The sequence below is a fragment of the Leptidea sinapis genome, chromosome 22 (assembly GCF_905404315.1).
Source record: "Leptidea sinapis chromosome 22, ilLepSina1.1, whole genome shotgun sequence".
Taxonomy (NCBI): domain Eukaryota; kingdom Metazoa; phylum Arthropoda; class Insecta; order Lepidoptera; family Pieridae; genus Leptidea; species Leptidea sinapis.
Genome location: NC_066286.1, coordinates 5,484,189 through 5,498,405, shown reverse-complemented (window position 1 = coordinate 5,498,405; position 14,217 = coordinate 5,484,189). Strand labels below are relative to the sequence as shown.

General features: G+C 39.0%; 1 protein-coding gene across 1 annotated transcript; it reads right to left on the bottom strand.

The window, feature by feature from the left end:
- Nucleotides 1–1,526: 1,526 nt before the first annotated feature.
- Nucleotides 1,527–13,703, bottom strand: LOC126971052 (nuclear pore complex protein Nup133-like). Its single transcript, XM_050817200.1, has 8 exons — nucleotides 13,510–13,703; nucleotides 13,293–13,408; nucleotides 13,012–13,208; nucleotides 8,251–8,464; nucleotides 7,326–7,447; nucleotides 5,949–6,128; nucleotides 3,153–3,275; nucleotides 1,527–1,626 (listed from the first exon to the last, which is right to left on the bottom strand). Exons 1-7 carry the CDS (start codon nucleotides 13,614–13,616, stop codon nucleotides 3,258–3,260), a joined length of 954 nt encoding a protein of 317 aa, XP_050673157.1. The 5' UTR covers nucleotides 13,617–13,703; the 3' UTR covers nucleotides 1,527–1,626; nucleotides 3,153–3,257.
- Nucleotides 13,704–14,217: the final 514 nt, after the last annotated feature.

Below are 14,217 nucleotides of genomic sequence, written 5' to 3'. Positions count from 1 at the left end.
TGCCCAGTAATTACACTAGCTACGGCGCCCGTCAGACCGAAACACAGTAATATTTACACATTAATGCTTCACGGCAGAAATAGGCGATGTGGTACGCACAATCTAGCCAGCATCTTGTGCAAAGGAGCCTCCCAATGGTAAAACATAGTGATTGACATGACATGGCGATGGTGTGACAAACAATTATCGGATAGTACGCTGACAGTTTAATGATAATTCTGGCTATGAATTTATAAAAAAAAAAAAACAACAGAAAATAGGCTAGGAGTGAAGAACGCAGAGCGCATCATGACTTAGGGTATGTTCTGATATGCACTCCGACCACTGTACAGTGTGACGTCAATTTAGTATACTGTGAAGTTATATTGGTTACTATTTAAAACGAAACGCTATCCCGTATACTGTCAGCCGCATTTTTTGACGCAGCATTCAAATGAGTGTATTAAAGTTTTCTAGTTCATTAAAAAAAACTGTTGTTGGAGTACTGTAAAATTAAAAATATTTGGGACTAAACTGTAGGTATTATATACAATAGTATACAGATAAAAACGTTAGGCACTCGAGTGGTTTTGATTGATCAAGTGATCAAAGTACTGCGAGTACCTTACCTCGAAAACGCCAGTGCTCATAGTAGAATAGGGCGGCGATTTATGACGTCATATATTTCCCTAGGGTACAGCGGCAGTATACTGGCAGTCCATAACGGAACGAATTTTTCTACACTGTGCAGTGCTCGCAGTGCATATCGGAACATACCCTTAGAGCCCGCGCAGACAGAGAGCGGTCAGAGTTCAGCGTTCTAGTGACCGTTGACCGCCCAAGAGTTCCAACACACACAAGCGGCGTGCAAATTCTCGCGTTCTAGTTTCGTTTGGGTCTTTGCAGATGCAACATGTCACTAGAAAGTTCGTCATCCGATGAAGAATTATTGCTCTTGTGGAGCTCAGCAGCTTCTAAGAAGAAAAGGAAGTATTGGGTGCACCCAATTAACACAACGCCAGAAGAACAAGGCGAATTCAGTAATATTTTTCAGGATTTACTTAAAGATGAACAACGTTTCTATATTTATTTTCGAATGTTGATTAATAGTTTTAATGAATTGTATAACATCATAAAACCTGATATATTGAAAAACAAAATACTAACTGGAGGAAATGTATTTGTGGTTTTTATAGTCTATACTACTTAAACTCTTTTCCCTAACCAATTCAATTAACTTTTCCGTTATTCCAAACTCAAACATCGCGGCGTTCCGGCGTTCTCTTTCTTCGTGGGAAACGAACCCTTGGAACACGACGTTCCGCTTTGACCGCCGCGGTCAGACTGCCCGCTGTGTGCGTTGTTGTTATAGACTCAGTATATTCTAATGAACGCCGAACGCGGAACTCCGAACTCGGAACTCTTGACCGCTCTCTGTCTGCGCAGGCTCTCAAAGTGAATACCACTAACCTGAGGTGGACACCACTGCTAAGTAGTTGTGCGTGTAGAGAAGTGCGCGCGGGGGGCGCGGGGGAGAGGCGACAGCGGGCAGCGGCAGCAGGCGGGGGGAGGGGGCGTCCCGCGGCCAGCCCACGCCGCACACGCTCACCACGAGCGGGCTGGCGACGCGCTCTACGCTGATGTGAGCTGCGACAGAACACGTGTATGTTACCTGAGAGGAATATAATGTGTTCGATATCCATATATATATATATTATGAAAATGGTCTTTGTTTGGGGCTCAATTCCTCCTAAACCAATGATCGTATCGACATGAAACTGCCACCATTCGATGCGAAATATACCCAAGATGGTTAATGGCTTCCTTAGCTAAATTATCATTCGAATTCCAACGTTCGTTCCTTATACGATTTGGCGGGAACGGCTAGTCTAAGTATATAGCTATTGTCAGCTTGATGTGTGAACAAGCGCTACCAACATCATGAACTGTCGTGAGATATCCCAATTAATAATAACATTCATTTAAGTAAATACTATTTAATATAGTTATCACTATAATAAGAAATAACATATTATATTCAGATCTTTAGTTTTTTTGATTTATTTAAGTTAGTTGGCACTGTAGTGCCTTATATTATCATCACGGTAGACGATTGTGCCCTATGTAAGCCAGAGCGCTCAGTTCGAGGCAACATTTCTAATCGTGAATTCTAAGGGGAAACGCTGCCCAAATTGTCTTTTAATTTTTAATAATAAGTGTATATTCTGATTCTAAGTGTGGAAACTTTAAAATACAGATGTAACAGTTTTATTATGTGCATTTAAATTACCAACCCCTTCTACACTATTGTCAAACAGACAGCGAACCGGAAGCGTTGCGAAGCGCTTTCACTTTGCTATATAGTATCGTTTGAATCTAGTCACATAAAAAAGCTAAAACAAAAAGTATACATCGCGAACCAAAAGGCGTGTCACGCCAGAACAAAGAAAAGGCGAGCGCGTAGCGAGGCGTGAGCGAGATAGTTGTATTAGCTTCGTATGTACGACGTCAAACAGATAGCTAATGCGAAAGACGCGAAAATAAAGCGAAGCTGGACGGATGTGTTTATTAACAAAATTTTAACACAGGAAGCGTCCCGCAACGCCTCGCTATCGGTTTGCTGTGCCTACTTTGTAGTTTGACGTCTGCGCTTGGGTTTGTATTCTCCATTTTTTTTACATGAAAACGGGACGAAACGAACGGGACGTTCAGCTGATGATTGATACGTCCTGCCCATTACAACGCAGTGCCGCTGCGGATTCTTGAAAAGCTCAAAAATTCTGAGCGGCACTACAATTGCGCTCGTCACCTTGAGACACAAGATGTTAAGTCTCATTTGCCCGGCCCGGTCACTAGCTACGACGACCTTCAGACTGAACCACAATAATGTTTACACAGTGCTGCTTCACGGAAGAAATAGGCGCCGTTGTGGTACCCTTATAATCTAGCCGGCATCCTGTGCAAAGGAGCCTCGCACTGGTATGCTTTCAGTTCGATTCGCTTCGCATTTATGCTTGACAATACCTTTAAATCGTGATCCTAAGGGAATACTGTCGTTCAGCGAGTTTATGAAACTAGCGTAGCGGCAAGACAGCTGCTGCAGTATCAGCAGCGCAGTATACTCGCACCGCGCTGTCAAACTGACAGACAGCTTGCTAGTTGAGAACACTCACCAAGCGCGTATCGCACGTCGTGCACGCCAGGTGCAGGCAGTTGCAGCAGTGCGAGCAGCGCCCGCGGTTCTCCCGGCGCCGCTTGCACGTCCACTGCAGTCACTTCTACCGCCCCGCTCTCACCTGATCACCACAAATTAAAACATGTTATTTCAATTTATCGTCGCGTGTGCCTCAGAGTAATTACCATGAAATTATTTATTTCGCTTCGGAATAGGGTATGTCCAGATCTTAAATATTACAATGTGTCCTCTATCCGGCTTATATTAAAAGCATGCAAAAACGTAACACTAATTTAAATTTTCATTTAAACTATAAAAAATATTTTCAATCAGCCATTTAAAGAGTTTTTGTATAAAAATTTTATTTGACAGTATTTTTAAGACCTCAAGCAATTTATTTTATAATTTTATAGACATGTTATGGCTGTTTTTAAAAAAAAGTGTTGTTTTAGGACAACATTTCAAATGTATTCCAGTCTATGCAGTATCACCCCAACAGCTCAACTGAATATATAAGATATCTGTGGTTACGCACAAATTTACAAGCCTGGAAAATGTACATACATGGTAGATGTAGCAGATTATGTTTTTTAATTAGCGATTTGCAAGAGTGCCGTTGCCCTACACCTACTATTGCTCGTAAGCATTTTTTTGACCAATAAAAACTCGCTGAACATATGAACTACTACCCCATATTAGTAGTCCATACCGTAATACTGATGCAACGTATCCATGATAGGCCATGTACTAATGTGACCTTATTCTTCCTAAACTGTTAAGAACATAGACAAAACGATTAATTTTGTTACATTCATGTCAAATGATTGTTTCGAAATCCTTCAATGGATTCTGTGTCGGGGTTATAACACCGTAATTATAAATAATACTTATCAAATATTTGTGTACATGCCTTGGTTTGCGATGGTCTGGATTTAAGTCGTAGCGGGTAATCGTTGAGTTGTACGGTCATAGTCATTCATATTCAGTACGAGGTGCCCGAAAATAGCTTATTCTCATAATAAACTTATCCTGTGTAAATTAGCCATTCCAGTTATCAAACAATATAATATTTAACCATTTTCACTAATGAGATGGACTGTCCATTTTTGTTGTATTGATCCATTTACGAAAGCTGCTGGAAGAGATCCAGTAGGTTTGTGAAAAGCTCGATCACATAGCGCAGCGTAGAGATGTTGCTTCGTTGTGTCTTCTACCGTATTATCACGGATTCCAAAGAGTTTTTGACCTGATCACTGCCGACCAAACCTACTTTTGCATCACACAGCACAAACTTATTTATCGTCCTCACAATCTGGATGTGTGTGTTAATGTATAAAATTAATTAAGTATTAAATTTAATATAATAGAAATAATGAATAGGCTAATAAGTTCAAAATGTTCTTGCTCAGACACGAAAGAGAAAGAGTACGTGGGGCGTGGCGAGTGAAAGAGATGGGAAACCTTTAGCTGTCATTCGTTGGCTGTTGGTATGTGGTTTGTATGAAATGTGTGCATTCGAATAACGAATGAATCCTAGTCAGGGTTTAACAAAATTACACATGTCCTTTTGTAGGACTAAACAATTCACAAGGGTGCGTACAAGTTAAGCCCGGCAGCGAGCCCGTGTTAGAACCGAGTTGACCTTCATTTGCGCGATTGCCGCGCACGGCAGACAGGCCAGTTCATTCTTGTAAAACAAATTAGCAATACTAAAAATAAAAATAAAATTTGAAAACAAGGTTTCTAACGGCCGTTCCCAATATATAGTATATTGGGAACGGCCGTTAGAATTTCAGATAGAGATAAATTACTACCTTATACGTCATTCTTATCGCCAGTTCACTGTTGCAATTTCCATACAAACTTCTATTCCTCGTCTCATTGACAGACAGCGTGTACGGATAAGATGAGTTAGCGTCGATAAGTTTATTGGGACACAAAAGTCAACGATACTTACGATATTTTATCTCAAGTAGGCCACAACCGGAGATAGACTGAATATAGGGAATGGCCGTAAGTCACGTGTGTAAATTTAGTATTTGCTTTTTATATTCAGCAAGCGGCAAGAATAAATCAATGTTCTGCGATTTGGCCCGTGAGTTATATTACCTGCAGAGTCTAGAAATAGTTTTGGGTTTAGTCACTCTATATTTTATTTTATTTATAATTCTATTCGGAAAACTTAGAACTAGGTTATTAACAAGTAAATAAGTATATAATTAAGTACTGAAGGCTAATTACAAATTTTCACTTATAGTTATATAAATAAGATTAAAAATTAAAACACAGGAATTAAATTAAAGTCGTCAGGAATGTAACACTTAAAAATAAATTAGGTTAATCCCATGTATTTTATAAAATTATTGATTATAAAGAAAAAAAAAGCATTGCTAAGCTTGGTTATTCACGCACGTTTAAAAAATGTATCATTTAAATGTTTCGTAAGGCCACGTACTGGCGTATTAAAAAAGTCGACATCTAGGTATTTTTTTAGAAAGGTTATTATAACATCTTCCTTGTGCGGTGTTTCCGGGACGATACGACCTTCAAAAAAAAAGCGCGTACACCTTCATTAAAGGCCGGCAACGCTCTTGTGATTCCTTTGGTTTTGCAAGAGAATGTGGGCGGCGGTGATCACTTAACACCAGGTGACCCGTACGCTCGTTTGTCCTCCTATTCCATAAAAAAAATCTGCATTCTCGTAACATAAAAGTATTTTTCTAGAGTTGCATTTTACGTCAGAGACATGTGGATACATAAGCAGCTAACCGGCGGGGGCCAGGTGTGCACGCACCAGGGCCTCTGACAGCGGGCGACGGAGGTGGTGCTCATGAAGCTCTGGTCCGCACCACAGCTGCAATAGCGGCCCGCCTGCCACCAGGCATACACACTCCTCACTCTCGACCTCCCCATCCACGCCCTCTTCGTTCTGGCTGGTCTGGACTCCCGCCAGGATCACAACGCCGACTAGTTTCTGTAATAAATATACCAACCGATAAGTATATCGAGATATATATTCAGGAAATAACATACAGGACTATACAAATAAAAATAAATTATACTTACGCAAATATACACAGCCATATCTACTTGACATAAAATACACGTATGACAATAAAGAAAGAAAAATAAAATATTTTTTTTATATGAAAATAGGGGACGAGACGATCAGGGCATTCAGCTGATGGTAATTGATGCGCCTAGCCCATTAGAATGCAATGCCATTCAGGATTCTTGAAAAACCGAGTTTCTTGCGCCGCTTCTTCTCTCTCGGACCGCCATTTGTTTCGGAAGCGGTAGTAGTATCTACTATATTAGAAATGACTTCAAAAGAATTCTAAAGGAATCAATATTGAGAAAATAAATGACTTTTATGCCTTTTAACCCAAAAAATTCTGAGCGGCACTACAATTGCGCCCGTCACCTTGAGACATAAGATGTAAATCTCATTTGCCCAGTAATTTCACTGGCTACGGCGCCCTTCAGACCGAAATACAGTATTGTTTATACATTACTGCTTCATCCATAATCTAGCCGGCATCCTGTGCAAAAGAGCGTCCCACTGGTAATAATATATCAAAGTATAAATTAAACCAATCCCATCCCGTATCTAGCAGCTCTTAATGCATGTTTGATACACGTCGCCCGTGCACTTGATCATAATGTTTACGTAGTTATTTAATTTCTACCCACTTTGTTTCTGTATAAAATCGCAGTACTATAAGGATAAGATACCTATTGTTCATATTGTCATAAATTTCTCATGTAAGTGAATTCTAAATGAGAATAAAGTTCTGACAACTTACAACAGTATCTCATTTCCTTTGTCGATAATATTTTATAGTAAACTAGCCGTTCCCGCCAGCGTCGCTGAGCGAATACAAATTATATAAGAAGAATATTCATCTTATTACAAATACAATAAAAAAAAATAAGTAGCCATAAACCATCTAGGATAAATTTCGCATCGAATGGAATCGAACGAATTCATGTCGATACGATCAGTGGTTTTGGCTTGATTGAGCCTCAAACAAAGACCATTTTCATAATATATATATATATATAGAAGAAGATTGTTCGTACACTCTGTACTATAGAGCTAGAAAGTGTCGACGATGGTGATAGTTTTAATGGGACGTTTTATACGGAAGTAAAATATAATAAAACATACAGTATCGGCAGCGGCGTGAGAAGGCATAGCTCCGAAGAACAGAAGAGACACACGACGTCCAATACCACCAAGCCAGCCGCTCGGTGGACGCAATGTTTGACAAGTCACAGTGGGTCGACCCTCTGTAAATAATTATTATCATTACTTGAGTTATACGAAACATTTTATAAAATAGGAGGACAAATGAGATTTGTTTAGTTAAAAAACCCCATTTGTCGTATCACCGCTATTCGACAACACCTCCCTTAAAGCCTCACCTATCGGAATACTGGGTCTCGAAAAACGATTGCCAATTCCGCGGCCATCAAGAGTCCAAAGCCAAATTGGGTTTGAAGAACCTGGGCGTCATAAATAGAACACGGCATTACTTCAAGCCGGGCGACATTCTAGCGCTCTTCAAAGCGCAGGTCCGGCCACATTAGAGGATTGCTGTCATCTCTGGTCTCGCACACCCCAGTATCAGCTCTAACCATTTTATTATCTAGTATATTATAATATCCTAGTCAAGCCTGTATTATTATCTACGTAAATACATGGCTCTTATTAAACTTGTTCTACAAATAATTCGTGTCAGAAGACACATACTTAGTTCAACGATTAATGTTTTCATGTGCCAACTTCGTATCTACGGGCCAAGCGGCACTGCCGCCTGCACGCACCCCAGCGAAAAATCACACGCCCGTACTACGAACCACCTATCTTCTAAGCCCTATACTTGAGGTAGCACCACATTGTGAGTTATTTGCCATCTCGATGGGATAGCCAAATAATGTTTAAACTTAATCAATTTCATGTTTAATCAAAATGAAGTATGACATACAATACAATATGGCGGTAAAATATCTGCATTAAACTAACATAGGGATAGAACCACTAAACCGTAATCATAAAAAATAAATCTGACATAATAAAAATAATTAAGTACCACGTGAAGTTTGAAGTCTGACAAGTGTGCAAGTAGTAGTGGCTAAAAGTAAAGAGCCTACAGCCACTCCTTCATCATCTGTCCTAGACACCAAGCGGTCACACTCCTGGCCAGCCAGCTCACACGGGACTTCACTGTAAGCACCCTCTTGGCCTACAGAAGCCCAGTATCGGACTACACCTTCAGGGGAAACACCAACACAAGCTGGCATTGCCTGAAACAAAAATCTAATAATTACAGATTGTTGAGTAGAGTTCATTGCAGTAAAATCATTTTTAAGAATGTACATACATATAAATTACTCTTTGGAAGAGTCCCTGTCATAAATGTAATGGAAGTGTGTGATCAAGCTACTCACTCAGTGTCAATTGATCAATTTTAGTACCTCTGAGTTGCATGAAGTGAAATGTTTCATGGTCAACTTTTTTTTAAGATTGTATGAGGGTTGGCCAGCTATGAGACGGTGTCTTCTGAGTATAGGAGCTGGAATGAACACAGGGTAGTATTTTTTACGATGATACTTCACTCATATTCTAAGTGAAGAGAATCCAAGTTTTATATGACAAAGTAAGCAATGTTCTATCAGACATCATGCACTGGTTTAGCTCCCTATATAAGTAATTCTTATAAATAGAAATAAAACTATACATATAAAATTTATGGCACCAAATGGCAAAAATGCAAATGCAGAAAATGTAGAAGCTTTATTAAATGGATAGGTAGTAAAAACCAGTGGAATCTGCTATATTTCTTGGCATTGCTCTTGATTCCAGATAAGAATGGGGCCCCCATTTATAAGGATAGACTTATAGACTTAGTTCTGGAGCTAAGTGATAAATAAGATTAGACAATTAACTAACATACATTTGTCGGGGACCCAGTGCTCTGTGAACGGCTGGATCACTTGGCGTTGCGTAGAAACGTCGCTTCATTATGTGTCTTCTACCGCATTTATCACGGGGAGTGTTCCGAAGAGCTGTTCAACCTGATTCCTGCCGCCGAATTCCACCTTCGCACGACACGCCACAAATTAGGATATCATCCCCACCATCTGGATGTGTGGCGGTCCTCCACAGCGCGGTTTCCAAGGAGCTTTCTTCCACGTACTACAAAGCTGTGGAATGAGCTTCCTTGTGCGGTGTTTCCGGGACGATACATGGGTACCTTCAAAAAAAGCGCGTACACCTTCCTTAAAGGCCGGCAACACTCTTGTGATTCCTCTGGTGTTGCAAGAGATTGTGAGCGGCGGTGATCACTTAACAACAGATGACCCGTACGCTCGTTTGTCCTCCTATTCCATAAAAAAAATACATACGACGCAACTAGTTTAGTTGTTTTCATATTATTATTATGGATTTTTATATATTGTTATGGAAAGAAAAAAAGATATTTATTTGCAACAAAACAAATTACATGTCAGTGTCTGTCACAAATTAGTCGCACTTCAGCATAATGCTGATTACTGTCAAAATCGCTGATCTTCCAGTGGGACCAATAAATTACGCCACACACGAATGCCATAAATAGCGCACGCCTTTGTAATTACTCATCTTATTTATCAAATATGTATGATTAATACCTAGGTAACACTGAAAATGTATAGAAAATGAAAAACGGCTTAATGTAGAAAGTTGCCAATACTTTTATTGTTTTTCGAAGTTCCTCTCTACACATCGTCGCATTCGATGGAACCACTGAGAAAGCAGTGGGCCCATTCTTCCTTAGGGGTCTCTTCTATGGCATTTTCGTACGCTTTCGCCGCATCTTCACTGCTCGTAAAGTGAATACCTCGAATTTTATTTTTAGTTCTTGGGAATAAATAAAAGTAGCAGGGCGCCAGGTCAGGATTGTATGGCGGATGACTCGTTATCTCGACACCTGCCATAGTCAAATATTCAACAGTCCGTTTTGCGGAGTGCGCTGAAGCATTGTCGTGGTGAAGGAGAATCCTGCTTCGAGGGCGCTGCTGTCAAATTTTTTCCAAGACAACAGGCAAACAGCGATTGACATACGAGTCTGCAGTAACTGTCCTTCCATCTAGCACATCTGTCGCGAAATGATCTTTCCAACCAAAGAATGAGGCAATCATCTTTTTTCCTTGACTTCTGCCTTTCTTTACCTTAGTTAGCCGATCCTCGAAAGGAAACAACCACTGACCTGATTGTCCTTTGGTTTCGGGTTCGTAGCAATATATCCAGCTTTCATCTGTGACGATGTCAAATACAGCGTTTGAGTCACCGCCGTTGAACTTATCTAACATTTGGCGACGCCAGTCCATACGAAGGTGTTTCTGGTCGTCGTTTAAAGTATGGGGAATCCATCTTGTACAAAGCTTCCTGACGCCTAAATGTTCGTGTAATATTTTTATAACTTGACTCATACCAATGCCTTGGCTTGCCTGTTTCTGCTGATAGGTTGCTCTTATCTTTCTCTATCATGCGTCGCACAGCACTGATATCTTCAGTAGTCGCTGTTAAAGGACGTCCCTCACGTGGATCATCATTGAGATTTTTTACGTCCATGCTTAAACTCGTATAACCAATTGTAAATAGTGGCACGAGATGGGGCTTCATTAAGAAATACTAATCGCAGCCTATCATAGCTTTGTTGTTGAGTAAGCCCACAACGAAAGTCATAATAAATCATTGACCGAAAATTTTCTCGTGTTAGGTTTATTTTCACAAAAATAAATGACAAATGAATGCAACATTAGGTTACCAAAGAGTTCTAAAATTGAAATTACTACCGCATCCGCTACTGAAATTACTACTACTACCGCAGTACGTTCGTTTACTTATAAGTGACCAGATATTGGAACTTGTGGACACTACGGTCTTCTTGGGTATCACGTTAGATAAAAAGCTTCAGTGGGGTCCACATAGTGCCCATCTAGCAGTTAGACTCAGCTCTGCGGCTTATTATGCCGTTAGAAAGATTAGAGAGTACACGAATGTTGCGACCGCTAGATTAGTGTACTTCAGATATTTTCACAGCATCATGACGTACGGTATTTTACTATGGGGTCATGCTGCTAGCATTGTTTGCCCTGCAAAAGAGAGCTGTTCGTGCTATATATCAGCTTGGTTATAGACAGTCTCTCAAAGAAAAATTTAAAGAAATTAATGATTATGACTGTTCATTGTCAGTACATTTATGAAAATTTAATATACGTTCACAAAAATCGTCACCCTTTTTGCTCTTAATAGTGCCGCACATTAATACCGCATTTATCACGGGGAGTGTTCAAAAGAGCTGTTTTACCTGATTCCTGCCGCCGAATTCTACCTTCGCAGGACACGCCACAAATTAGGATATCAGCCCCACCATCTGGATGTGTGGCGGTCCTCCACAGTTCGGTTTTCAAGGAGCTTTCTTCCATTTATTACAAAGCTGTGGAGCTACCTTGTGTGGTGTTTTTGGGACAATCTGACATGAGTTGAGTGTCCTTAAAGGTCGGCAAAACTCCTGTGATTTCTCTGGTGTTGCAAGAGAATGTGTGGCGATGATCACTTAACACCAGGTGACTCATACACTGTTCATACACAAAATAAAAAAAAATACCGTGGTTTCTTCAATTAACAGTTCTTAATTTTTTTGGTGATCAAAAATAAATTTTATTAATCTTGTTTTTAAACTATGCTGGCTCCATATTGGTGGTGGAATATTATTCCAATATTTAACTTTGAATGCAGCAGAGAATGTCACTCTGTTTCTAGTTGCAATGAGCATTGCTGGGAACATTGAGGCCTGTTTGCTGCCAACCACTTCAACTTTGTGCCCAGATAAGATGATGTTTGATGATTTCAAATATGGGGCAGTGCAGCCGAAATTAATACCATCATTGTGCCCAGAAGAGGGCTATTAAGACATAAATTTAAAGAATTTGTTATGTTTTTAAGTGATAACCCTCACTTCTAGGATTTATACACCAATAAAATTTGAAAACAAAAGTTTATCAACAATGTCAGACTCGAACCTACGACCATTTGATGAGCGAACCATTCAAGTGACGTATTGTCATAAAATCATGTATGCTTTGTTCAACGTTTAGGTTGTGGCTTCATCTACAGGATCCACTTTACAGTTGATAACCTGCTCACCCTAATATTTGCAATTGACTTGAGATTTCGCACTTGCAATACTAAACTATTTGTTTTGTTTTTAAAGTGATGATCCTCTAAAAATTCTAATACATTTGTGTATTAGAATTTTTGCATAGAAATAATGCATAATATATTGCAAAATTTGGAAACAAAATTTTATGAATGATGAGGGACTCAAACCTACAACCTCTTATTGAAGAAAGAAATCTTCTTGAAGCATTCCTTGTGAGTGCTCTCCCAACTGATCTTACAGTTCGAGTGGTGTATCACCATAAAGTCTTATATGCTTTGTTCAACTCAAGTAAAGTAAATGAAGCCACACCCTAAACATCACACTGTTTACACCAGAAACAAATACAAGGTTGTTATGCCTACTACTTGGTTAAGTCAATTTAGTAAGACCTTTGTTGGGCTAATAATGCATAATATATTGCAGAATAATTTTGCATCAGTACTTATAATTAATAATAAATCAATATAGAAAAAAATATGTTTCTATCACTAGAAATTTAAACAATTTAGAAATTTAAGTCAAGATAATTATTGTCATAACATACTAGTAACTCTGATATTACACAATCTACATATTATAAATATAATAAGTTACTTATTTCCTGTTTAAAGTTCTAGTAAAACAATAAACAAAACATTCAAATACCTGGGAGTTATCTTCGTAAAATATTAGAACAAGATCTGCTTTGTGGGCTAGATCAGTCTGTGGTAATATAAGTTCCCTGGCTGATGTGGGTCCCGATGATGTCCCTGATGTCTCACGAGGCCACGCAAGAACTCTGCGGCCTGTTACCACCCAGCACCAACCGCAGGGTGACATGCTTACACTCACATCACCACTTGCTGTTAAATTGAGAAAGATCAAATAATAAGTAATCAAGAAAGCAAAGAAAATTAAGGATTTTTTAAATGAGAAATATAATTCACCAAAAGTAAGTGCTTCTGTCACCATCACAGGCAGTGGTGCTCCATAAGTTTCAATTATATTAAGAGATGTTTTATAAATAACATCTCCGCAGTACTGGGCAGAACTAGTTAGTTTCCTGCAATTGAAATTTAATGCATAACAAAGCACGAACTATAAAACATGAATCGAAATCTAGATTATAATGTTTACAACAGGTTAGAAAATTGGAATACATACCCCTGATTCTTTTTAGCCGATGACAAACCGGGTCGTCTTCCTGCAATTGATTGTCTTACGCGAGGCGAAAACGGGCTCCTCATTCCACCAGAATTGTTAAAATCCATTTTAATTTATAATTTGAAGTCCCTAAAAATAATCAAAACATAAACTTAGCGCCGGCTTTCCGTTATCCGCATCAAAGAGAATTTAACTTATTAGCACTAGTAGTACGTACATCTGTGGACTGTCGAGTGTCGAGTGTCGACCAAAGAGTATAATGATATATAGGAAAAAGAATATATCTCTAGTCTACTTGACAACTAGCGCCACCTGGAGATTGAAGTGAAACCTTTTTTCACAAAATAACATTAGTATTAATATCAGCATAGAAAAAAAAACAAAATTATATATATATATGCTTTACATTTTCATAAAATAAAAAAACCTTTATCAAGTGTGTAGGGTTCGAACATACTCTTCCACCCGAACGCAATTGCATCCAATATGCGAACTATAGGCGCCGCCCGACCGTCACGCGACATGTAACACACAGCTGAAAAAAAGTTTGAGATTAGATTATAATTCTTTTTTTAATGTAATTACAAATAATCCTACTTATTAGAGTAGTTTTATTAAAAGAGTTACATATTTTATTTCATCAAATATTTTTTTTGTTTTGAGAGAGCCCTTTTTAATGCATTGTATGAAGAAATAACTCACCGTTCA